The following is a 25,423-nucleotide window of genomic DNA, read 5'->3' as shown; positions in this document are numbered from 1 at the left end:
CCCCGCCCCCTTTCACGCCCGTCGCTCCCGTGCTATCCGGGCGGCGCGGCGGGGTCGCGGTGTTCGCGGCCATGGACGCGGCGGCCGGTGCTGAGGCGGAGCCGCTGTTGCCCCCGCGGAGCTGGCGAGCGGGGCGGGGGCTCTGGCGGGCCGGTGGCGGCGTCCGCTCCGCCGCTGAGGACGGTGAGTGCCCGTGGGGCGGGCGGTGGCTACGCGCCCCGGGCCCGGCGGGCGGCGCTGGGGAAGCCGGTGGCTGGGGCGGGCGCTGGCGCTCCCGCTCTTCCCGGGGAGCGGGTCGGGCAGTGGAGGAGGAAGCTGCCGGGGGCCGGGGCTCGGCGTGGTCTCCCCCGCCGGTGTTTCGGCGGCGGCTGCGCCCGCCGAGACTGGTTGAACACGCTAAGCCGCTATCACCGACCTTTGCTGCAAACCTTCAGCCTCGGGCTTGGCTTATTTTCCTTTTTAATTTTTATTTTTTTTAAGCTTCTGACTATTCTCTAACTAATTTAATATTAAACGTCTGACTTCTCAGTTCCCCTATAAAAGGCTCCCCTGGAGACCTCAGGTTCTGTATTTTCAGGGTATCGCATCATTCGAACGAACCTTCTCCTTTTGTTGCCTGTTTGTGTGGTGTCAGGAGCACAGGGGGGTCTGGGGTGGACCCCGCACAACCCAGCGGAGCAGCGCTTTAATCATCGCTTGTGACTCAGGGTCACTTGCTGTGACTAAGAGTTGCAGAATAAACTGGGTATCCTTGGCAGTATGCATGGAGAATGCCTTTTTTTAGAAAAATGAAGTTGTTAAACTCTTCTTGTTAACTTTCTTCTTACAGTTATATTAAAAGGATTGCTTAGACTCTTCGCTTTCAAAATTGTGGGGATTAACGCTGGGCTTGTGCTGCGTGCTCCACAAGTCTAAAGCTTTTGTTGGCCTTGATACCCTTTTAACTAATACTGTTCCTTTAAACAACTTTATTTGCATCTCGCTGGTGTGTCGTGTCTTCGGAAGATAAAAATCTTTATGAGTATGAGCCTCGCTTGTCTCCTGTTTGTGTTCATTCTTGTACCGCGGATCATATCAGAATCAGTACAAAACTGTGTTATTGCTTGCGCTCAGATAAATGCTGACATTTAAAGACTGTTTGCAGCCTTTGTAGAAGGTTGATGCAGCTGAATCATGTGGAATATCAAGTCGTCTGGGACTCAGATCAGCGGTGCTTCTGGCGCTGGTTGGCATCTGGATGGGCTTGTTCTAGTGCTGGGATTGTAATCTCTGGGAAGGAGATGGTGTGAAGGGCTTCTTGGGCCTCTTCCCCTTGTGGGGAGGTTACACCAGCACATATTGCTCTTATCTCTACATATTATTCTTATCTCTAACCCTCTCCACTTTCTCTTTTATTTTTTTCCTCATTTTCACCTCAACTACCTTTGACTCACTTGTTGACTTAATCACCAGGTTCCTTGCTCCAAGGTCTGAATTCAAGTGAGCACAAGCAATTGCCTTTTATTCTTACTTTATGTATTTATCTTCATGTGGACTTTTTAGTAATGCATTTTGAATTCACACATAGTAATTAATTTGGTGACATTTTATTTCACATTGCGTACTTTTACCTCTTTCTGTGTCTTGAACTCTGATCAGTTTGATATGGTAATAACAGCTCTCAGGACAAATTAGAATAGGACTTTTGTTCTCATCTGACTGGAGGTTTCTGTTGGTTTAGGAGGGAACGAGATCAATCTAAACCTCAGTACCTCTATGAAACGAAAGCAAAAATTCCTAGAATGCTGGTGTCTGTTTTTTCCAGCTTTACTTGACTGTACACTTTGTCAAAGAGTAATTTGATTGAAGCCTCTTTAAATAGAAATGGATTTTTGCCATCTAATTTAGGGGTAGTTTTCTTGAGACAAGACTGGTGAGGTGGTAGGGTTATAAAATAATACAGTATGTGTTACTTATGACCTGTCTCTGTATAGAAATATTCCAGTCTTGTGATAGCTGTTTAACTACTAGTGTAGTCTAGGTACTTAAGGTAAATGTAAGAGCGAATCTTTTCACAGCGTATAGAAAGATGTATGATGTATTTGAGATTATTATTCACTTAATTTAATGCACAGTGCTACTAATGGAGCAAACATGGCAGGAGCTGTGTCTTTACTTTGTGTGTGTACAGTGCCCTTTATCATGAGAACCACGGTTGTGGAGCTTCTGATAACTGAAATACATTATCTGCCATACAGTAAGTGGTTCTTACTTCTTTTTATCTTTGTAGGTACTGCAGCTGATAATGACCTTTATATAAACCAAGCCATAGTATTTATTGAAGATGCAATACAGGTAAATATAACTAATTTGTTAGCTATTTTGCTTCCCATGCTGGATATTTGTCACACATTCTGCTGACTTTTCCCATTGCACACATCTGGGCTGCAGCTGTGCTCGTGGGTGACCGACACTTCAATAATTAATAACGTGTACCGTAGCATCTTTATCTTATAGTGAAACTGGAATTGTCTGAAGACTTGGGCTTTGTTGATTAGAACTCAATTTATTTTGGTAACTTGATCTTTGAGACAGACTGAATGTGGTGTCTGAATCATCCTTTTTGCTTTCTGCCTTCAGTATCGATCTATAAATCACCGTATGGACTCCAGGTCCCTGTGGCTTTATCGATGGTACTACTCCAGAACTTGCCAGTGGTAAGAACTTGATGTTCTTTTTGCTTTTTCTTTTGGGAGTAAGTCTTTATTCAAATAAGAAAATCACTCTTTGTTTGTCTTTTTTGTTAAGTAATTTGATAATTGTGGTTTTATTCTTATAAGAACTTATTGCAGGAAGCAAGTGGATTGGCTACATGTGAACGTGACAGAAGTGGAAAGCAACAAGATAGATTGAAATGTCATCGTGTAGATGGCTCTTTAAAGGGCCTTAGGACTGTTGTGTGAATGAGCTGTTGCCGTAATTTACAGCCCTGTGTGTTAAGAGTTTCTCAAGTGTCTATTTCTAAACATGTTAAATAGTAGGGAGGTTGTTTGCTGATGTTAGTTTCAAAAGAACACTACCTAAGGTTGTTTGATGGTCAGCAGTTACATTATTCTAATGCAGGCAAGCCATGTATGTTAAGTATGATATTCTAAAGCTTGGTTTAGTTATAAAAATTTGCTTTACTGTAAGTATTTTGTTGTTCTTTTGACTAATTTTGTGGGTTTTGAGGTTTGTTTTTTTTTTTCTTGTTTCCCATTTTGTTTTGTGTTTTTATAACTTTATCTCAATTCAAACAGGATTTTGAGTTTAACCATCACTCTGATCCTGGCTTTGGCTTTCATTGAGAAGCCTTCTTCGCTGACTGTCACGTCAGACGTGCGATACCGCCCTCCCGCCTGGAACCCTCCCTGCGGCCTCACCGAGAGCATCGAGCTGCTTTGCTTCATCGTATTCGTGGTTGATGTGTCGGTGAAGGTGAGCATCACGTTTCTCTGGTCCTCAATGAAATACGGGTCCGTCGGGCAGCTCAGCAGGTGTAGTCAGTGTGGATCTCCTCCGTTATATTCTGAGAAACGCTTTAGAACTGTTATTCAAATCTTGGGTTTGCATGGTGAGATTGCTTTGCTGTAGTAAGGTCTTTTAAGAGAAAACTGAATTTTCTTTCAATATTTACTTCTGGAAAAATCTCTCTTAACGGTTATTAAATGTACATTTTTCTATCATCCAAAGGATTCCTTTCACGTGGCCTGTGTGCGCCTCTCACTTCTACCAGCCTTTATTCAGCTCTGGTAGAGAAATTATCTGACTAGTGTATTTTTGTTTGGATTTCAGGGAGCTCTTCATGAGCACTGATGTAAAATTACAAACACAAACCAAGCGGTGTTGACTTGTTATGGTATTGGAATTTATTACTAAAATAACCCGTTTGTTTTTCCTCCCTAGAGTTACTTAGTTGGATGGGAAGAATTTTGGAAAAACAAATGGCTGATGGCTTATATACTGACACTAGTTGTTTCCCTTGCTGATTGGATTGTGTCTCTGAGTTTTTTCTGCGCGGAGGTAAGAACCGTGTCCTGCTCAGTGTGTTGCTATAGTCTGTCAACATCCAAAGAGTAGAGAGAAAACTGGTTGCGTAGCACCAATTTTGTCATATAGTTGGAGAATTACACTCTTAACTCGTTTCAATGGCACAGTCAATGTATTGATGTCTAAATAAGAGGAAATTGTATAGTTTAAAAATCAATTGTATAGTTTAACAGCTGCTTTCTAAGGTGTTGTGTTCAAAACAATTGCATCCCAAGAGGAATGTGAGTTTTGTGAAAAGGTTCTTAAAGTCTCCTCCTCTATGTAATAATGTGATCTCCCACTTGGTTTTCTCTACCGTGGCATAAAACTGCATTAAATCGGTTGTTGTTTACTTACAATCATCATTAAGAAAACATGGTGGGAAGTGAATGAGGCAGAAATCTTCTGCTTTCTGTGTGATTTCTTGTGTCAGAGCCATTATTCGTTGCCTGCACGTAACCTTCAAACCTATTTCAAATTATTGTCTGGATTAGTCAGGGTTAGGTTGGGTGCAGTTGCTGCTGTTAGTAACTCGCTGTTTAGTTTTCCGTGCTTCAGTGGTTGTAGTTAATCACTGGTCGCTGTTGACCAGGGTGTGATGTGGTATCAAACAGATGATCTTAAACTCTTGGAAGAATATGGCAATTAAGCTTATAAGCATCTGACTATTAAAAAACCCATGCATATGCACTTTTCATGTTCAAGCCAAATAAATGTAGTGCGTCTGAAATTAATTATCTAGGATGAAGATTTTGCTTGCAATGTGGGGAATGCATCTTGGAAATAAATGATTGTAAAATCTTTAGGTATCATAGTGGACAAGTAGTTTGAACAGGAGCCTCCCATACAAAGCAGAGGCAGAAGAAGCAGTTTAATTCTTGGGATGTGTGAACAAGGGAATAATGAGGGGAAAAAAGTGATTAATTTGCTGTTATATGTGACCCTGAGAAGACTGATCCTAAAATGCGGGATGCTGAAATACCCGAAGCAGCTGATAAGTCACAGAAATCACTTGAGGGCTGGCAAGTGTCTTGAATGTGAGAATCAAACAGCTGAATTGTTTTAGTGTATGTGAAGGAAAATAAAGGCAATCACCTGTTTGGGTCTTGTCAGAGGCAGAAATCACTGAGTAATAAGCAGGCCCTTCAATTGTGAAAAGAAGGTTGAAAATTGAAATCAAGCACTTATTTTCAAAATGTCAGTCTGTTTTTATTCAAAGTAGCTGGCTATTAATTCCTATCTTGAAATGGACCTTGTCATAAAATATGAAAATGCCATCTCTTGACCTGCTTGCTATGTCTACCCAGCTGGCAGTAAAGTTAGATTGCTTATAATTAGTGGCCTGATGAGGCTGTTGAAATGTCAATGTGCTTTTTCAAAGCGATCTCTCATTCTTTTAATGAGGCACCCATATGTATAAAATAGGACCTCAGTGGGACACATTGAACTTCTGAGCACAGATTTTTTTTGTATGCCAAACTGTAGACTTTGTTGTTATGTGTGTCAGTGTTTAAAATATTTGGTGTGTTAGTCTTAGAGGAACTCAGTATCTGATCCATTTTTTTTTTTCAGAATGTGAGAATAAGAAGAATTCTTCGTCCTTTCTTTCTCCTTCAGAATTCCTCTATGATGAAGAAAACATTGAAAAGTATCAACAGCACGTTACCTGAAATGGCAAGGTAGATAGTAGCACAGAAAAGAACCATGGCAAGCTTGTGGTTACCCTTAATGTTCTGGCACGGGACGTAGAAACACATGTATTGTCTTCTAGTCATGGGTGCCACACAACAAGATACCTCTTTCTTTACATCTTCAGAGTGCTTTACTTCAGCTTTTTTATTTCTAAATGATTTTAGCAATACCTATATTAAATATTACTGTTACTAGAGACATTGAACTGGAAACCCCTCTGGTGAAATCATAACCAGGCAGCATCCTCCTTTTGGAAGATGTGACATGGGTTCTGTGTATATTTACAGCTTATAGAACTCGCTGCCCTTACCTATTACTTTTTAACTAACAAATCCCAAGAGAATCAAAGGTGTGTGCAAGCCAAGATGTTGTATTTTGATCGGAGGGTATAAATATGGTTCGAACTGTAGAAAAACAAGCGCTGTGATCTCACTGACCTTCCCATTGTCAAAGCTCAAGCTGAGGAGTCCTGAACAAATGTGATTCTTATTAATCAAAGCTTAGATAATCTGTAGACTCCATATAGCTTCTTAAAAATACCCCTGGTTTTCTTTATAGGGCATCTTTTTGTATTTTTAGTAAAGGATATTAAGATAAAGTTGGCGTTGATGCATATGACCTGTCTTCTTTCCAACAGTGTTGTTCTACTACTCGCCGTTCATCTGTCTCTCTTTACCATGTTTGCCATGCTGCTGTTTGCTCGAACAAAGGTAACCCAGTGTATTTATGCTTTGGTAGATCTTGCTTGCATAGCTGCTGCATGTCTAGTTTTATAATCAAACTGGTAAAACTTGTTTCCCCCCAAAAAAAGTCATGTTACCTTCTCAGAATTAGTGGAGTGAGTTTAAAGTCTATTTAGAGAGATTTAATGTGTGCGTAGCATTTATCTATAGGGTTCTTTTTCAAAGTGGGCATTAGGAGGCTCCTTAGAATAATGTTAGAAATCTCTTCATCCTTTAATGAAGAACTTTTCCCAGCCTGCGCTTTGTTTCTGAAGTGATAACGTTCCTGCCTAGTCCGCAACTCAAATCTTCCGTTCTTGCTGTGAACTCTGGCATATTAATTTAATTTAGATGGCTCCATGCTTTGTTTATCGTTGTGCATGTTACTGATATAGATGCCACTATCACAGGGGAGAAATTTGAAGCCTGTTTATACAAGAGGCTTCTATATACAGCTCTCCGATTTGATCCTTTGAGTTACTTTTTCTGTTCAAACCTTCTATGCTGTTCTGTGTTCAGAGCTCTTAATCTTGTCACTTTTTTGTTTCTACAATCACTCATTTATTTTCTCTTTTCCTTATCTAGCTGTGCTAAATTTAGTTTCTTCTGTGTTTTCTTATCTTCCAATACTGGTATTCCTGGCCATGCCTTGGTAGGTTTTTGCCTGTTTTTGCCTGCGTTACTCCAATATTTTAATTTCTGAGCTTTGTTTTTTGTTTTTGTTTTGTTTTACTTTCCTGCTTCCAAAAAACAAATTTGAAATTTTGTGGTTAAAACTTTTCTATTCCAGTGCTCTTGGTGTGTTCCCTCTCCCCTAAACTTCCTGTATCTTAATGTATCATACTCAATTTTTATTTGTTTTTGTCCATACTTTTTAAGGCTTTCCATAAATGTGTTACTGTGAGCACAAAGATTTGTTGCGCCCCTCCCAGTAATTTTAGTCCTCTCCTTAATGTCAGTTTTACCCCTTCATTCCTGCTCCGTTTTACACTTGAACCTGCCTCCAGGCTTCCTCGTGATCAGCAAATTCCTTCAATTCCCATGTTATAGAATTTTTCTGGAATTAGAAGCAGAGCTCTATTTTTCCCCCTGTTCTTTAGTTATGTGCTGTGTCTCTGTATTATCTCTGTATGTCAGATCTAATTTCATTGATGAGCTTTCCCAGAAGATGGGAGTGTAACTTTTATACCTGAACCAGGCACTTTTGTATACATTTAGGTGAAAAATAACGAATTAGAGAGCAGTCTTAATCTATTTCCTTTGTTTGTTTTGCTGATCTAATACCCCTACAAACTGATTTTATCCAGCAAAGCAAAATACTGAAAGCAAGTTCTAAAAATACGTTTAATAATGAAATTAATGCCTTTAGATTTTGTGCTGTCTCGTATGTCCTCTAAGGTACATTTTCCCAGTCTTTGCAGCAGCTTCAAGGGCTGTTTGTTCTGATCTGCGTGATCGATGTTTGTGCTGTTTTCACTCTGCATCTTTTTTAGCCGTCTCTACTTGACCTCGGGGAAGAAATAAATATGGGGCTGGTCCAAGATCAGCCTCCCAGGGTGTTTTTGCTGAACATTCTGATACCATCAGAGCTTCAGCAGATCAGCTGATGTTTCTGCTGAGTCACTAAATAATTTGCTGACTTAAGTTGCCAAATCTTTGCAAGTATTTTTGGGTCCTCTAGCACATTTCTATTTTATTTATTTTTTCCCCAAGGTGTTTAAGCTCTTTGTGATGTTTTCATTGATGCTGTACATAGAATTTTGAGTCTTCTTTTCAAAATGACAGTTGCGTGTTTTCTGCCTGCCCGACAACTGTCATGTGCACTCATGCTGGTTATAGCAAACTGCTATAGCTGTGTCCTCATATTTGTGTAAATACATTTCTTTTCTCTAAAATAAGATGAGGACTGTATCCTTGTAGTAATACTTTAAGTACCTCTTGATGGACGTTGTTGAAGAGAGACCTAAAACTTGTCTGGCTGTGTTCTGTGTTGATCTTACAAACTCAGGGATTTCTGTTTAATTACAATAATGCCTGGAGAAGGGGAAAAACTTCCATTCCAAGTAGTGTTAGTGTTTTTGTGCAAATAATCCCTATCTTTTGTAACACGGTAGCTATTGAGGCAGCTCCTCGTTACCGAGGGGTTCATGGGGTCACCCAGATGTTGCCATCCTTGTTGTGTTTCTGTTCTTCAGCATAAACCCAATCTATTTTAATATTTTCCTCAAATCGTATTATACTTCTGGACACGTGCAATTCTACAGGACACAATTCAAGGTGATGAGGTTCCCATCTACGCTGGGGTACGGAGTTCTGTAGCTGGACTGACAAAGAAAACAGCTTCTGCTCTACTCTGATTTTTATAATGCAATTTGAGACTCAAGATGGCATTTTATTATTGTGATTTTATGTATTTATTTTAAAATCATGTTTAGGATTAGCTCCAATACACTAATATCACTTGCAAGCTAATATTTTTTATATCAAGCAAGGGTGGCTTCAGATTCCTGTATAGTCTGTTTGTGACATTGTTGTTCTCCCTGGATCTGAGGTGTTAAATAGACATGATTTCTGTGTTGAGCCTCCTGTGTCTGTCTTAGCTTGCTGTTCTTCCTTCTGTTCTTTTAACAGCTGTCGATGAGTGAAGTGATTGCACTGCATTACTACACATTGTCCCAATTTTTATGTCTGTTTCATGTTTTTTCCACCAGGTAGATTTGATTGTGTGTGTGAGGAATTGATTAACTGATCTATTTTTATTATTGTAATAATAATAGTATTATTGTTGTAGTGATTCTCCAGTGTTTCTCTAACAAGGAATGTGTCTCTGTGTAGGATGGCCAGCAGGATAAGGAGTGGGTGGTGTATTTTAGGAATCTGCCAGATTCGCTGACATCGCTGCTCGTTCTGCTGACTACTGCAAATAATCCTGATGGTGAGCAGTCTTTCTGATGTTACCTCTCTCTTTTTACAACATTACAGAGTAAGATTAGCCTCAGACTACTCTAACCATTCATCCAGCTGATAACCTTCCTCTAGCTGTAGTAAGGGCCATGTAAAGATTTGTCATACCTTAAGTAACTTGATTCTTACCTTTCCTTTAGTGTAGTTATATACGCAGCCTGAAAGTAGAGCAATATAAGAGCTTTTACTGATTGCCAGAAATGGATGGAGGTCTCCAGTTTTCATCTTAAGCATTAAATTCTTATATCCTTTTTCTTTAAATGTGATACAGTGATGATTCCTGCGTATTCTAAGAATCGAGCATATTCCATCTTCTTCATACTCTTCACTGTGTTAGGTAAGTGACCTCTTGTCTTCAGTAATTTAAATGCACCTAAACTTTTACAATTGTATGTACTAACTGCAATGTCTTATATTTCTAGGAAAATTTAATAAATTTCTCATTTTTTTGTGTTTCTTCCAATTGCTGTGTAGTGTCTTGTAAGATAATTTTAATGGGAAGTACTTAGAGTTTGGTGGTTTCTTTCAGTAAAATATCATAGGGGAATGGATACGTTACAGTATATTCAAACAGTAAAAACGTTGTGGAAAACAAGCACAAGAAAATGAAGCCTTTTAAAATTTTACACCTGACTTGCTATATACGTTGAAACAGAAATGTATTTCGATAATGCTACATACGTTGAAACAGAAATGTATTTCGATAATTCTTACTGCTTCTTTTCCTCCAATAGGCAACTTGTTTCTGATGAACTTGCTTACAGCAATAATATACAACCAGTTTCGAGGATACCTTCTGGTGAGTAACGCATTCCTAATCGCTGTGTTCTACCATAAACTTAAAACTGCAAAGCCCGAAGTATTAGAAGCTTCAACTGCGTATGAAAGCATTGTCCCCATCCCAGTTATAGGTACCGTTTTAAGATACTAAAAGTTCTATGATGTAGATACATATGCTGTTGTAGTTTCATCCCCTTCCATGACAACATTACCTGTTTGTATATATCTGTGGATCTGCAACTTTGACTATTATAGGGGGGAAAAAACCCAAACTATTGTAAAACTGAACAAGGACAAGTGAACCAGTAACTTAAGCTTGATCTCTGAAGAAAACCTTCAGTGCTATTTAGACAGCTATTGCTGCGAATCCTAGCAATTAATTTCTCTGACTAGCACAGCATTAGAAGCCTTCAATAAAAAAAGAATTGCTGACTAAAACATCTTCATGTCTGGTATTTTTTTACTCCATCCTCACTATGGTGGGTGTGATGTTAGAATGAGTAGGGCAGCAGACTGCCCTAACAGTTCAACAGTTTCACTTCCACATGTGTTTTTTACTGTCTTCTTGCGTATTTTCTAAACTTGGCAGCTCAACAGTGATATATTTGGTAAAGCTGGGTTTAGGCAGCGCTATGCAAAAGCGCTGGAGTCTGACAGCTAAACCTCTTTCGTGAAATTTAAGTTTTCTCCTTCTGTGCAAGTACAATCTCTTTGGCCTCTGTAGCTTGGAATAAACAGTAATTCTTGGTTGTGTAGGTTCCAACTCGTCTTTTCTCATGCCCGTGGTTTCCTTTGGGTTTGATGGCAGAGGAAACTTGGTGACCTTGACCTCAAGTGTCATTTTCCCCTTACGCACAGTCTTATCATTCCTCCATTACTTCCCCCTTAACTTAGATACAGTTTTATAGCTCCTTCCCTTTACTTACATAGTCTCGTGGTTCCTTCAGCCCTTCAGAGGAGTGGAATTGAGGGCTTGGCGGAAAAAGTGAAATAATAGGTACTCTGGTAATGCTCAGAGACAAGGTAAAGTTGGTTGGATAATAAGTCTTAGGCAATATTACCCAAAGGAATGGCCTCCACCCTCCTGTGGGCGAGTGGTGTTTAGATACAATGTGTGCAAACAATACTTTTTGTAATCCTCTCATCCTGCCCTGTTTCTTCCCTTCTTTCTCTATTTTCCTGTTTCCCATGGCATAATCTGACTTCTGATCAAGTAGCTGAGTTTGAAGGTGATTACTAAGAGAAAAATGAAGCATAAAAACCTGTGGCTCTGGCTTGCTTCTCTTTGGCAAGAAGCTGGACGAACTGTCTAATTCTCCTCTTTGCACAACAGTATGAATTCCAGTGAATACTCGAGCTTTGCTGTTACCGTGGTCTCCAGAACTGGCATGTGCCTATGCAATCCAGGATTAAGAATAAACTGTGACCTGGATGTTTACTTGAACTCAAGAACCTTGTTTGCTTGCTTCCTTCCTTCCTTCTTGGACACCGAGTTCTTGAGGGGAATGAGGCCTGGAGAAGTCTTATTTTCTGATTTTAATCACAAGTCTGGGGGTTGTGCCAGGAGATTGGGACGTTTTGTGACCACAGGTCATAGTGCTGCATGGGGACTGGGTAACTCTGATTTTTCTCCAAGTCCTTCTGGTAGGAATGGGCTTCACTGATTCCAGCCCATGACTCTTCACGGTGTTGCTTTTAAACCGTGGAGTGTCTGTGGTTGGACCCAGTATCTAGACCAGACCTAATGGCTCATGATGGGGATTTTGGTGGTGGGAGAAAGAAAACAGTATCTTGTGTTCCTGAAAAAATGTTTTAGTTGAACAGATTGAGCCTTTTCTGAGGCTGGCCGGCTGGGCAAATAATTACAAGGTTTTATTAGTATCATCTAGTTGGATTTCCTTTAAACAAGTGTGAGTAAGTTGTCTCCTTTGTGGTGTTTTTACTGTCCAGAAATCGGTTCAATCCTCCCTCTTCAGGAGGCGACTGGGAATCCGGGCTGCGTTTGAAGTGCTTTCCTCCCTGAAAGACACTCCTGCTAATGCACAACAGTAAGTGAAGACTGTTGAAATGGTCAATTATCTAGAAGAAAAGAGCAGATTTTGGTAGTTTTGTTTATTTTATTTATGGAAAGCATTTGCTCGTCTTATTTGTTTTGTTTCTTCTCTAACTGGACATTTATAGTGCACTTTTATGGGATCTGTTTCTTCTTGATTTCTACTTCTAAGTTTATCTGCTCTTAAAAAAAAAAGGCCAGAATGAATTTGGAACACGCATTCTCGCCATCAAGACTGTTATTTGTTTCAGGACTAATCCTATTTTCTTTTAAATAGGTCTTACGTCAGCGTTGGGGCCTTACTACGGGTGCTGCAGAAGGTTGAAATGGATTCTCGCTGCAAGCAAGCCATCATGAGAGTAAGAACTGTGTTTTCTTTGTGTTGGTGGCTATCAAACCATCTGATGGCACAGCTGTGGAAGCTGAAATTTCCTTCATCACACCACTGGTCCAGGAGTAGCAGCTTTCAGCTCAGCTTTCTTCATGCTGCTTGCTTTAAGAATGTTAAAGGGAGGCCCAGCTCAATAATGGCAATATTAGATGAGGCTAAAAATTCAAGTGTATCGAAAGAACGAGCTCCTTTTTAAGCAGCATGTGATCCCAGATGGGGGGAGATGGAAAAGATGAGAGAAATCCCACAGTCATGCAGCAGTTTTGTGTTAAAGCAAAGCAATGCAAAGCTCCCTGTAGTACCCTGGTGTAGGTTGTATTACACCTCTCTTCCTAAACTCCTAAGATAGTGTCTTGGCACCGTTTGAAGATGCACCTATTGCAGGTTTTGATCTGAATGTTTCTTCCCTTCCATGCAAAGTCACTCAAAATATGCTCCTGTGACCACTTGTCAGCCGCCCAGTTCCAGAAGCTCTTTGAAGAACTAGACAAAGATGCCATTAAGCAAGTAAGTATCTGGCAATCGTTTGTAAAGCGTCACAAGTTGGGTGCGGCCTTGTGCAAAAATAAGTGATAAAATTCCACTACGAAGTGTATAAACAAACTCCACAGCTTGTTGAATGCAAGGAGTGATGGAGTGTCATTGATTTTTTTTAAGCTGGATTGTTCTTAAAGTCACAAATGACATTGCTCTGGGGGCTTTTACAGCGTTAGTTTGGGATTGTCAGGTAGTGTTAAATATACAAAATGCATGGTTGTTTGTTATGTCAGCATTTTTAAGAGACTTGGCCAGACAAAATAGATGGGGGTTGTGTGTGTGTGTTTTGTTTAATAGGAAGATTCATTACAAGGTAACAAAGAATAAGAGTTACTTCCAGCATAGACTTTCTGAAAGGTGCTGTAGAGAAATGGTACCTCTCTAGTAAATTTTTTTGATGAAATGTAAGGGATTTGTCTTGTCATGGCAGTCCTTTATTAAATCAATGCATCTCCACCATAGATTAGTCTTAATATACTCAGGCAAAGTCTTTTCTCCAGTCCATGAATGAAGAATGAAATGTGCATTCTTTAAGTGCTCAGATGAAGATGAGCAGAGAGCAGGATTTTCCACTTGGATGAAGAAAGCAAAAAAGCAAATCAAACTTTTTGAGAGTTAGAAAATGTTCTCGCATGTAACTAAGACTTCTGAATCTTTTAAGGGAGATTAAATGTTAGGAAATGAGGAAGAAATGTATACAATTAGTAGTGTGGTGTTTGGTTTACCTGCTTGGAGCACTGGAGAGAGGTTGGATTATCTTCCTTCTTTGCCATTATCTTCTGTTGTGCCATAATCATCAACCCATTTGCTAATCAGAAACCATCTCTTTCTGTTCATAGCCAGAGCTTGAAAACACCTTCCCATGGAAATGTCAAAATTAGCATGTGGCCCTGAAGTTTTGCTTTGAAAATGTCTGTTTCTGAGACCTGAAATGGGGTGTGTTTATTGAAATGCTTATGCTTGGTGTCTCAACAAATCCTTTGTGTTCTTTTCAGCATCCTCCCAGCCCGGAGTACCAATCCCATTTTATGCAGAAATTGCAATTTGCCTTTGGCCATCCCTACTTTGGCTACTTGGGGAACGTTGTAGCCCTGGCAAACATTGTTTCTATATGTGTAAGTAAAATATATGTATTATTTTTTTCCCCTTGTGCTACAAGCTTCAGTTTTGGTTTTGTTCTTTAGTCTCTGTTCTGTTGACCAGTTTTTGTAGCAGATCTCCACGTTTTAGTCGCACAGCCTTAGGAGAGAGTACTCGCCCTTAAAAATATATCCTGAGCTGCTTAAAAATGTCTTTGCAAAGAGTAAAGGACTCTATTTTGTTCTTGTGCTTGATAATCTGATTTATGCATCAGTAAGGCAGTGGATTAATAAAATGTTTCTTGTCATTTAAGGTGGTTTTGGTGATGGATGCAGATAAGCAGCCGTCTGAAAGAGACGACTTCTTCCTGGGGGTGAGTTGCGACAGTTCGTGCAGTTCTTGCTGTTCCCTGAGGTCTCAATAATTCTAATAATTATTTCTATTTTTGGGGGCTGAAGGCTATCAACTGCTTCTTCATTCTATACTACCTGCTGGAAATGTTGCTGAAAATCTTAGCAATGGGCTTGAACAGATACTTGTCATACCCAAGCAATAGATTTGATGGACTTCTGACTGTAATTTTGCTGGTAAGTTTTTTTGTTGAGTTTTGTATTGCTGGATTTGTTGACTGGGATGTTCAGGAACTGCAAGAGCCAGTGGAATTGCCTTTTATTCAACACTAATATATTGAGTTAAACAGCATGAGCCAGTGTTGTGATTTGCATTGGCTTGAACATTTTGGTGGCACATGGTTCTCTTAGGGCCTCCTTTCTGGAGGCAGGCTTGAAATTGGTGGGAAAGATGAGGTTTCTTATAAGCAACCTTTTTAATGTTACTTGGAAACATTCAGGTCTTGGTGTAATTACATGAGATCTGTTACGTAGCTGAAAATCACTTTGTTGAATTTAAAAGAAGATGGCTGGAGATGATTATCATTATTTGGTAAAAGTCTGAAACTCATATGGCAGATGAGGCCAAATCCATGGTTAATGTGATTCACTCTGTATCCTTGTATGTGCCGCTGATGGATTATATGTGTTCATTGGCTTCATTTGGGGAACATGATGATTTGAGAGCCTTAAAGTGAGGCAGATTAGCAGCTCAAAGCTCTTGAAAATGCTTCCTGTCAAGCAACTTATGTAATTTTTGAAACTCAGCATTACAAAGTAAGGTCTTGATTTTTTGTTTTCTTCTGTAACTAAAGGTTTTGGAGATTGCAACTTTTGCTGTGTACGGATTTCCTCATCCTGGTTGGTATGTAACCTCTTTGAGCTGTTGCACTTTGCTCGGTGTCTGGGGCGGGTCAGGTGAATATCTGCCCACGTTTGTATGCACGTTTGTCATTGTTGTACGATTGCCAGCGCCATACATAACTACATAACCTACCAAACCCAGCAGAGTTTATCACCCTTGTAGTCACTAGGGGCCATGCAATATGCATAAGTGGAAGAATTTATTTTTTCATAAAATTTAGACTCTTGTTTAGGTGTTCAGAGAAGGATGCATTTTTATTACTTGTAATCTGATGTAAAAATTATTTTGCCAGACCTATCCTTACTAAAGGTGCAGGAGTGGGAGTTAGGCACAACATACACAACCAGCTACTAACCCATTGTGTTTCAGTATCAGATTGTCCATAAACCCAATGATATGAATTACTAAACAGCTGACAAAGCTCCTTCAACCCTGTGTGTAGATTGAAGTCTGAGTTTAGTTTTGTGCTGTAAAATTAAGTAGAATAACTCCCACGGACTTAAACTATTGATCTGTACTGGCATAGCAAGCAATTGTATTTTGATTTCATTAAGGTCAAACAGGGTAACTATCCTGATCTTTTTTGTTATCAAAAACATACGAATCATTGTTTTGTTTCTTAAAATTTGGGAACTGCCACAACACAAGAAAGCAAAGCAAAGGATTTCTGGAAGATTTCCTGAATCTTATTTTGGGGTGATTCATAACACATTCTGATATCTGTCTATCTGTTTATTTATTAATATGAGCTCACTCTTAAGACATTGGCTTTCCCTAATTTTTCAGGATATTTGTTATGTTGCCATCAAGAAGTTTCCTTAATTTGGTATCTATGAAGAGACCCGGTGGATCTTAGATTTGACATGGGTTTATTTTTGAACACTACTTGCACTCCCGTCACTCGAAAGTGATGGTTGGCATATGGATATTGTTAACAATCTAATGGCATTAACTATTCATCTAACTTATTGTATTTGGGGTTGATTTCACCGTTTTAATTTACCATGGATGTTAACCGAAAGTTGTGGGGAATTATAGTACCTGCAGCCCGGTGGATTTAACTTTGTCATGAGCTGTTTGCCTGATTTGTTATTTTCTTCCACCTTTCCTAGGAGACCGGAGTTCATGGGCTTATTATCCCTGTGGGATATGGTGCGATTGGGGAACATGTTAATTGTGTTCAGGTTCCTGCGGATTATTCCGAATATGAAGGTTTGTGTTTATCTCTCCACACTTCTGTTTTCTTTGCTGGTCAAATTATAAACGTTATTAAATCCTTTCAGAATAAGAGGTAGATTGGAATTCTCTTGCATTTGAGTGGGATTATAGCGCAGTTCTAACTGTCCAGACTATTGCACACAATGACTCACTGTCTCTTTAGCTGGTTTTCTCTGTCGAGGTGGCGGGGAAGTTCTGTTGATGGTCAATGGAATTGATGCCAATATTCTAACACATCCAGAAACACTTCTGCAACTTGTGCAGTGCTTTAATCTTATTTAGACGAGTGGATATGCTATCCTGGAATAATTTTGTATTCAGGAGGTGATAGACTTGCTTTTGCTAGATGCTGCCAGGCATTTTGGTCATGCAAAGGGTTTTTTGGGATTAATCCCTCTTTCTGTTTCCCACTATGGGTATTTCCACCAGAACGTGTGTACTTGAATCTGAAATCACTTTGAGTTATTAGATTGTTTATTATAATCCTGTGCTTAAATTTACTTGAAAGCTAAGCCCAAGTTAATGTCAGGTGCAGGACTTGACTTATTGAACTTAGTTCAATACTTGGTTCAATAAGTAATAAATAATAACTCTGTGTAGTCGGAGGTCACAATGTCAGTGGAAAGTGTAAACTAGAAATCATGTGGATCAAATATGAAGCAGTCACTCTGGAGCTGTGGACTGCTCGTGATGTTTTTCCTGTTCTAGCCTTACTAGACATAAAGCCCTTTAAGTCGCAGTGCCCGTGTATATTTAAAGCTTACCATAATGTCTGTGTATGAAAAGAACTACAGCATTGTTCATGTATAAAAGATACTCTGCGTTTAGATGTAGCACGCTTCCCTGGTTGGTATTTCTTTGTGCTTTTGGTGAAAATAATTTGATACAGATTGCAAGTACAATTAATGTCATGCATATAAAATTCTGCTTTGTTTTAGTTCATGGCTTTGGTTGTTACTACATTGCTGGATCTGGTAAAAAACTTGAGAGCCTTTGCAGGAATCCTTGTGGTAAGTGGTGATGCAAGACTGTAATTTCCTTTCTTATGCTTAGCAGTATAATAAGGGCATGTCATCAACAAAGTAAACAAGGTTCTTTGGCAGTCACCGCAAACAATAGCATTTCACCTCAATCAGCCACTTCTTCTCCAAGGCATTTCTTGCAAAGCCACAGCAAACTCCTGTTTTGCTATGGGCTGCACACAGTGACAGTAACTCACGTATCAGTTTCCTTTAGGAGTGACTTTAAAAGGCTGTTTGCAACTCACTCCAGTGCTTGCCTCAGGCTGGGTGCTCTTGTTTCGAATAAAAATTGATCTGATGCTAAAAGTAGCCTAGTTTTCCTTATCCTGCCTTGCTTATGTTAAATTAAGTAACAAAGCAGCTTTAAAAATGTTTTGAATTGAGAAGATCTTGAGGTGACACGTTTAGATGTGACTTAAAAGCCTCTGCCGTCCTGTTTCAGGTGTGTCTGTGTGGAGCATTTACTCTGTAAACATGTGATTAAAGGATGGATCACCATGTTATATCCATTACGTAAATCCTCCGTTTCCCAGCTCTTGAGTTTCTGGCTTTGCGACAATGTCTTTCCAGTAAATAAGTGGCTGGGTAGTTTATGTTTGTGTTTTTATAGGATACCTTAATGTGAGGCAATGGTATGAGAGCAAAGGTTTGCTGTGTATTAGATATTGTCTAAAAACTTGTTGTAGTCTATATATTTAGCATGCAATTTACCCCAAGCTATTCACCTATTGTGAAGCAAGTCTACCATGGTGTTTGCTGCTTCCAATCAATTTAATTGGCTTTTACTCACGGCAACACAGAACCCATTGCTGATCTTCAGTGCGGTGAAGTCTTGACTCCTTTACCAGCTGATGCTAAACATCTCTCCCAATGTTAAACTGGGACACGTGCTGATAAAGTAATGTAGCTGATTAAATCATGCGGTGCCTGAGAAATTAGCTAGATATATCTTTTTTGAATAATAAAATCAACATTTTATTGCCAAGGCAGATACCCCATCTTCTGGCAGGCTGTGGAATGTCAGCCTCAGCTTATTTAAGTTATGTTCAAAGTTCATAGGTCTAAGCAGTTTCTCTTCTACTCCTCCCAGACTTCCCTCTTTCGTCTGTTTTGTGGCAAAATACAGAAATATGGAATCTAGCAAAAATGCCTCAGATATTTAGATTATTCTGTGGAAATACAGGTGTTATTTTTTGCTTTTGTTTTTAAAGTCCCGGTCCTGCAGTGTTAATGGTGAAATATCAGCACTCTGAGACACAGAAAAGTGAAATAGATCATATAGCAAATTGATTTAATGCATTTTAACTACTGAAATTTAAATAGGGTTTTCAAAATTAAGAGGAAACAGTTAAGTAGTACAGACAATGTGAAGCATTTTCACTGTAATAACTTCAAGTGTTGTCCTTGCTGAAATACCTTTAGCTGTGGTCCTAATAAGAAAACAATGTTATTACATGGAATGCATATTTAGGGACAGAAATACTCAAAACTAACACTTGCTAATGTTCCTTTCAGGTGGTTTTCTATGCATTTGCTATAACTGGCATAATGCTATTTCAGGGTGCTGTTGTTCCCTTGGGAAATACCAGGTAAACATCACTGCTCAGAAAATCAATCTGTTTTTTCCAAAAGCATCTGCGACTTGGTACCTCTGACATGTGTGGTTATGGTTTTCTTCTGATTGTGTTTTTGTTTATTGTTTTCTTTTTTTCTTCTTGGAGCCACCCTTCTTTTAATGTTAAATCCCACAGACTTTTTTCACCTGTTACTCCTTTTTCTTCTTGCTATATTGATATTGCAGGAATGCTTATCCGTAGCTCAAAATACATTCTTAAATACGTTTTTTAACTATTTCCTTTGTTTTCTGCCCATATGAGATACTTGACTCAATACAAAGCTTTCAGAAGAATCTTGTATTTAAGGTATAGTACGTAGAAAGCTACACTTGCATCAGCCTGTAATTCTCTTTTAGTGCTGTCAATACAACCTATGACAACAGCACTCTGAGGTGTGGGACCTACGAGCAGCTGGAATATTGGCCGAACAACTTTGACGACTTTGCTGTGAGTAATTGCAATCCGTCCCTCTTTCCCTCTCTGTCTCTTCACCTGATTTTCTGACGCTCAAATGTGTGATATAAGCATCCAACTTCTGTTTGACTGCCGTTGTTTAGGCAGCGGTGGTGACCCTCTGGGACGTGATGGTGGTGAACAACTGGCAAGTCTTCTTGGAAGCCTTTTCAAGATACTCAAGTCCGTAAGTAGCAGTAATAATGATAAAGTCCCAAATAAATCTGGTTTATAAGGTAACTGAATGGGGATTATACACACAGCACAATTCTACTAAGAGGGGTGCCCCTTACCTTTCATGTATATAGGGAATAAACTTCTTGTGTAACTGGATGGTTGGTCTAGTGGATGCCACAGAATCTGTGATCACATTTAGAAAGGATTGGAAACTGACCTGATAGTTGTCTCGTTCCAAAAAAAGTGAAGTATTTAAGTGGGTTATAAACAGAGTTGCAAGAAGTATTGGTTGGGCTCTTCCTGTAGAGCCGTTCTGAGATATTAGTGAATTGCTGTAATTGATTTGGAGCTACTTCTGTATTTTGCCTGTGGGTGAACAATTTATTGTGGACTTAAAACCTTGGACATATCATTAATTTGTATTAAATTACTTTATGGGCACGTTTGGATGAATTGGATAGCCTCTGGCTTGAGCTGTTCCAGTGATCCTTGACCGGTTAACCCAGCGTGTAAAGTTGTAGAATGCTCTTCTACAGGCTGGTGTGTGTGACAAATGTTTAACGTGGTCTGGTGAAGAGTGGAAATTTCAAGGAAAAATGTGATTTCTATGGCTCTCTTTGGTCGCTTTCAGGCTGAGGTTATTTACTGCCTATCTGTTGTGTGTTAATCTGATCTGCAGGTGGGCAAAGATCTATTTCGTAGCCTGGTGGTTGATCTCCTCGGTCATCTGGGTTAATCTCTTTGTAGCTTTACTTCTAGAGGTAAGGAAGTGTGTGTGTTTATTTGGTATTGTATCCTGAAAATGGGTTCTGATTTGTGTGGGTAATGAAAAGAACCCTGACAAATTTTTGGGGAAAAAATATTGACTTTGTGTGTACTTTCTCTTTCTCCTTCCCTTGCTTCCCCTGAGATGTTGAGGAAGCGTTTTCTTCTTCCTGGACAGTTGTATAATTTATTTGCAACATCGTCACAAATATGGTTGCATTTCATTGTGTGTGTTCATCTGTCACTATAGCTCATTTTTGAGGTATGATAAAATTGCTTGTCTTTTGTGCATTAGCAATTAACTTCTACTTTAGTTATCCAAGCTGCAGTTGTTTTACATTTTGATGGGTCACCAAATGAGGTTAGCACTTTATAAATTACATTTTTATTTGATTTGGTTGTCTTGTGTTTCTTCCTACCCCAATTTGAATTATTACCCTTATTCGGTTCCACACCAGAAGAGTGGAACTGATTACTTATTTTGAAGAGATCATCCTCTAGAGTTTTTGCAAGAAGCTGTGGCAATGCAGGTGCCTGAGCAATGGCGTGAAGAACGTGTAGTTCCCCTGGTTTCTCGTGTTTGCGTACTTCTCTACAAATCCAAATGCCTTCTGAAATTTTGATGGTGAAGGGAATGTTCATCATAGCCATCTACTCCAGATTAATCACTGTAGACATGCCTTATAAGTAGTGGAAGAAACTGAGGACTGGTAGAGAGCACTTCACCCCATTTCAAAACCTATGAAAACTTCTCTTGGGGATGCTCCTGTTGACTGTGTTGAGAACTGAAATTTACGACTTAAGGCAAAATGAAGCACTTTTAGACAGAAACCTAGGCCTGAGTCTCACGCTGAGCCTCAGTCTTGCCTATGGGCATTCTAGAAAAGACTATTTTCTAACTGGAGGCTTATCCTGTGAAGTCTTTTCCCTGCTCACCAAAAGTTTGCTGGAAGAACCAAGATGTAGCATTCTGTAGCAAGAGATCACTATTTTTCTCCTATTTTTTTCACCTAATCTGTCTGTCTCCTCCCTAGGTATTGATTTGTTAGGGTATTCACAGTGGCTAAGGCACCGTGGCAAAACCAGAAGCTGAGTTTAAGCTGCGATGCATGGATCAGGAGTGTGTTCCTATATCATTGAGTTTTTAAAGAGGAAACAATTCAAAGCAGGTGAACTCATGTGGGTAGTTCACATAGTTATCTCATGGAGGCAGTCCTTGCTAGGAGTAGGAGGCAGCAGGGCTATCTGCTGATCTTTCAGTGTGAGATGAGAAAGTTATTTCATTCCTTTATTTTTTTTACTTTTTTTTTTTTTGCTTGTTCCTTTTTTACATTCCAGAACTTCATTCACAAGTGGGACCGCCGCTGTCATCGAGAGCCTCTTTCAGATATTGAATACCAGAGGACAGTTGAACTGATGTTCAGGTGAGCTGAACTAGGCTTAAAAATCAACCTAGTCTTTTATGTTCAGCTGTTTTAAAGAAAATGTCTGGCTGCAAAAGGGTAAAAGGCTTGTCTTCTGTTACCTCCCTCTGAAGCAAACTGTGTCGTCTGTTAGTCTGGAGAAGTTCAGAAAGTGCTTTAGTTAGGCCTGTTTTAAGCCGACTTGGTAGCCTAACCATTTTAGGCTAGGCCTTGGCATGATGGAGAAGAGGGTTTGGGGTTGCGGGGGGTGGAAAAAGGACTGTGCTGAGAGAGAGAAGAAAAGGGAAGATGAGGAAAGTGATGCACGTTCTTGGCTTATTATGAAATTGTGGGTGGTGAGTTGATAGTTGATGATCATACACAAGTGGAACTTCTGGTGCACATTGGATATTCAATAGTAGCACTGGGAACGTGTTCTCATTTGGGAGTTTCTTCAGGAAAAACAAATCTACTGACCTTCGGTTGTATTGTACTGTGTGCAGGAAATTGCTTCCCTGCTTCTTATGGGAAAACAGCTGCTGGTTTCCATGACACATCTGTAAAGGATGGATCGCTTGCAAGTAGATGCATCTTTAGGGAGCATCAGCTTATTGTAACTTTAATTCCTCATTTCATTCTTGAAACAAGAACCCGTTACATCTCAGTATGTGCATTGCAAAAACAAATGCTGAGAAGTTCCCTTTGCTGCCCCTAACGACTTGTACTTTTTCTTTGTAGGGATGTTTTGGAAGAACCTACAGAGGAAGAGTTGATGGAAAAGCTGCACCAGCATCCACACCTGCAGTTGTGTAGGTGACTGGTGGGAAGGACTGATTCATTTAGACCTCTGTTTTCTTGAGGTTGTCAGCTGGAAGAAACTGAATGGATTTTGTGTGAGGTGCTGTTAGGAGAGAGGATCGTAGGACAACACGAGAGGTTTTGCTTGGCAATTCTCTGAAGAAAGAGGCTTTTTATTTTTGGTTCCTATCTTTTTTTTTTTGAAAAAGATTTGAATCTTGCTCATTTGCTTTGATATTAAGTTGCAATTTTAGAGGAATATTGCAGCTGTTATTTTTATAAACTTAGCATCAGAATATTTTATTTTCTTCTTTTAAGAAGGGAAAGTGTGTTTGAAACAACGGTGCACTTTAAATCATGAACTTTTTAACCACTAAGCCTGCGACGTTTTCTTTCAGCACAAGAACATGGAACTGCCTTTTCTGGTAGGCGAGTGTGCCGAGGGCCGTGCCCTGCGATTCATGAACGGATTAAGCAGGACAAGAGCAAACTCCTTTACTTTTTTTGTAGTGAGAATTGAAACACTATTTTTATTGAAATGTAACACCAGCATATCTTACCAAATTTTCAGGAGTTAATCACTTCAGAACACAATCAAGTTCGGCTTAGTAACAGGGAGTGTGTACTTTGCACATATTGTCTTTTTCTTTTGTTTTGGACCTCGGGTTTGTGCTGGTTGCATCGTGCTGGTCCCTTTGAGAGCAGTTATAGCTCTGAGTGGAGCAGTTGCACTCGTGGTTTTCAATGTGGTAACATTGAGCTCTCTTTTAGAGTAAATATTCTCATGTTGCTTTTGAGTGAACCTCTTCCTTTTGTTTTCTTCCAAGTCCTGTTCTACACTGTATCATATTCCATGGAAAAGCTGAGGGGAATGAACTTTGGCTGGAATGTAGCACCATGATCGCTGTGAGTCTCCCATTAAAGGGGGGAGATAAAAAAAGGTCGAATGGGACAATTGAAATGCTGAACAGTTCAGTTTTTCATTTGAATCTGGGAATTGAAGGTGCTCAAGCAGTATTGCAAGATCATTCTTTTTTGGCTTGATGACCACATGCTATATAGCACTAAATTTCACCTGGGCAATAATTTGGGGGTGAATAACTTTGTCCACAAATCTAAAGTGGAGAATTAACAGTAAGCCATGTCCACGTGCTTACTATAATTTAGTATTCCTCTAGAAAAGGTGTTTCTCTGTGAATCTTTGTCACAAAACTGTTAAATCACTATGAATAATAGAATCAATCCAAACTAGGACTTTGATCTGTAAAACCGAAACTAGGCTTGGGGTGCTGCCTTGTCCTTGAGACACTTATCACCGAAATAAACATAATTACGATCATCTCTACTTTGACTGAAGCTTGGGGAAGGTAATTGGTCATAAACCACTGCTACTATTTATAAGTAATTTGATCCTTTTTTAGACAAAACCCCATTTTTGCGAAGTGCTAAGCAGCCATCCTCTATGCTTTTTCTCCTCTTTTGTCATCCGTTGTCCTTCATAAAGGAGAGAAAAGTCTCTGGGATGATGGTGCCTTTGAGCTAAAGAGCATATTTCTGCATTGTTGTCTCACTGTTCAGAAGTTGCGTGGTGATTTTTTTGTCTATTTCTTTATCTTCCGCTTATATTCTCCTTGTGCTATGCAACAATGTGTTGTAGATTGCATATGTGTAGAGCAAATCTGAGCTGAGCTCCGAACTACTCCTAGTTTCTTGCTTTATTTTTATATTATTGCCTCTTAAGCCGTGCTCATGTCTGTGTTCAGCCTCTGATCCCTGTTCCAGAATAATCCACCCAGTAACTCACTTGCACTGGTTTCATTGGCATTACCGTGCTTATTTTCAGTCATGCACTTAGAAAACACATCATAGCAGGTAGATAAAGGCAGCAGCACACAGTTTTTCTACATTTTAGTAATTTTTTTGCAGTATGGCTTTATATCAGAATGGTTTCCGCTCCTTCTAGTGGGATGTCACCACTGTTACCAATTTATTGGCACTTATTAAAAGGGGTTAAATAGTCTATTTTACCTTTTTATAGAAAAAAAGTTTTCCATTTTTCTGGATGCTTGAAGAAGTAGCTTTGTCTTGCCAAAAATGAAGTGGCCAATTCTTATCAACCTGCAAGTTCTTATCAACCTGCAAGTTGGTGTGGGATTACCATAAACATCACAAATATCTCCATTATGCAATCTTTGCATCTGGACAAATGCGAGGAAGGCTTTCTGAAGGGAGTAGTCTTAGTCCTGTTCTTGTTTCACATAAATGACTGAAAGTATAACTGGAATTTAATACCAAATTGTGGTACCTGATGTCACTTGTACTGGAAGATGTAAATGGCCAGAAGTCTTAAGCAATAATTGTATAAATCATGAAAATGATTGTATTTAACTGGGTAAAACTTCAGGTTTGCATCATTAAAAATTCCTTCTCCTTCTTAAAATACGAAAATAA

At 39.4% G+C, this 25,423-nt stretch overlaps 1 protein-coding gene across 1 annotated transcript; it reads left to right on the top strand.

The window, feature by feature from the left end:
- The first annotated feature begins 21 nt into the window (after positions 1-21).
- Positions 22-25,423, top strand: TPCN2 (two pore segment channel 2). The gene is made up of 25 exons (XM_065839952.2): positions 22-183; positions 2,270-2,334; positions 2,620-2,696; positions 3,279-3,456; positions 3,925-4,041; positions 5,620-5,726; positions 6,377-6,449; positions 9,297-9,396; positions 9,697-9,762; positions 10,160-10,224; positions 12,156-12,253; positions 12,536-12,617; positions 13,070-13,156; positions 14,182-14,301; positions 14,580-14,639; positions 14,725-14,853; positions 15,471-15,520; positions 16,633-16,732; positions 17,677-17,748; positions 19,276-19,349; positions 19,733-19,823; positions 19,934-20,016; positions 20,686-20,767; positions 22,110-22,195; positions 22,913-25,423. Exons 1-25 carry the CDS (start codon positions 72-74, stop codon positions 22,989-22,991), a joined length of 2,253 nt encoding a protein of 750 aa, XP_065696024.1. The 5' UTR covers positions 22-71; the 3' UTR covers positions 22,992-25,423.

The sequence above is a fragment of the Patagioenas fasciata genome, chromosome 5 (assembly GCF_037038585.1).
Source record: "Patagioenas fasciata isolate bPatFas1 chromosome 5, bPatFas1.hap1, whole genome shotgun sequence".
Classification (NCBI taxonomy): Eukaryota; Metazoa; Chordata; class Aves; order Columbiformes; family Columbidae; genus Patagioenas; species Patagioenas fasciata.
Note: the sequence above shows the minus strand (reverse complement) of the source record. Positions and strands in the feature narration are given on the sequence as shown.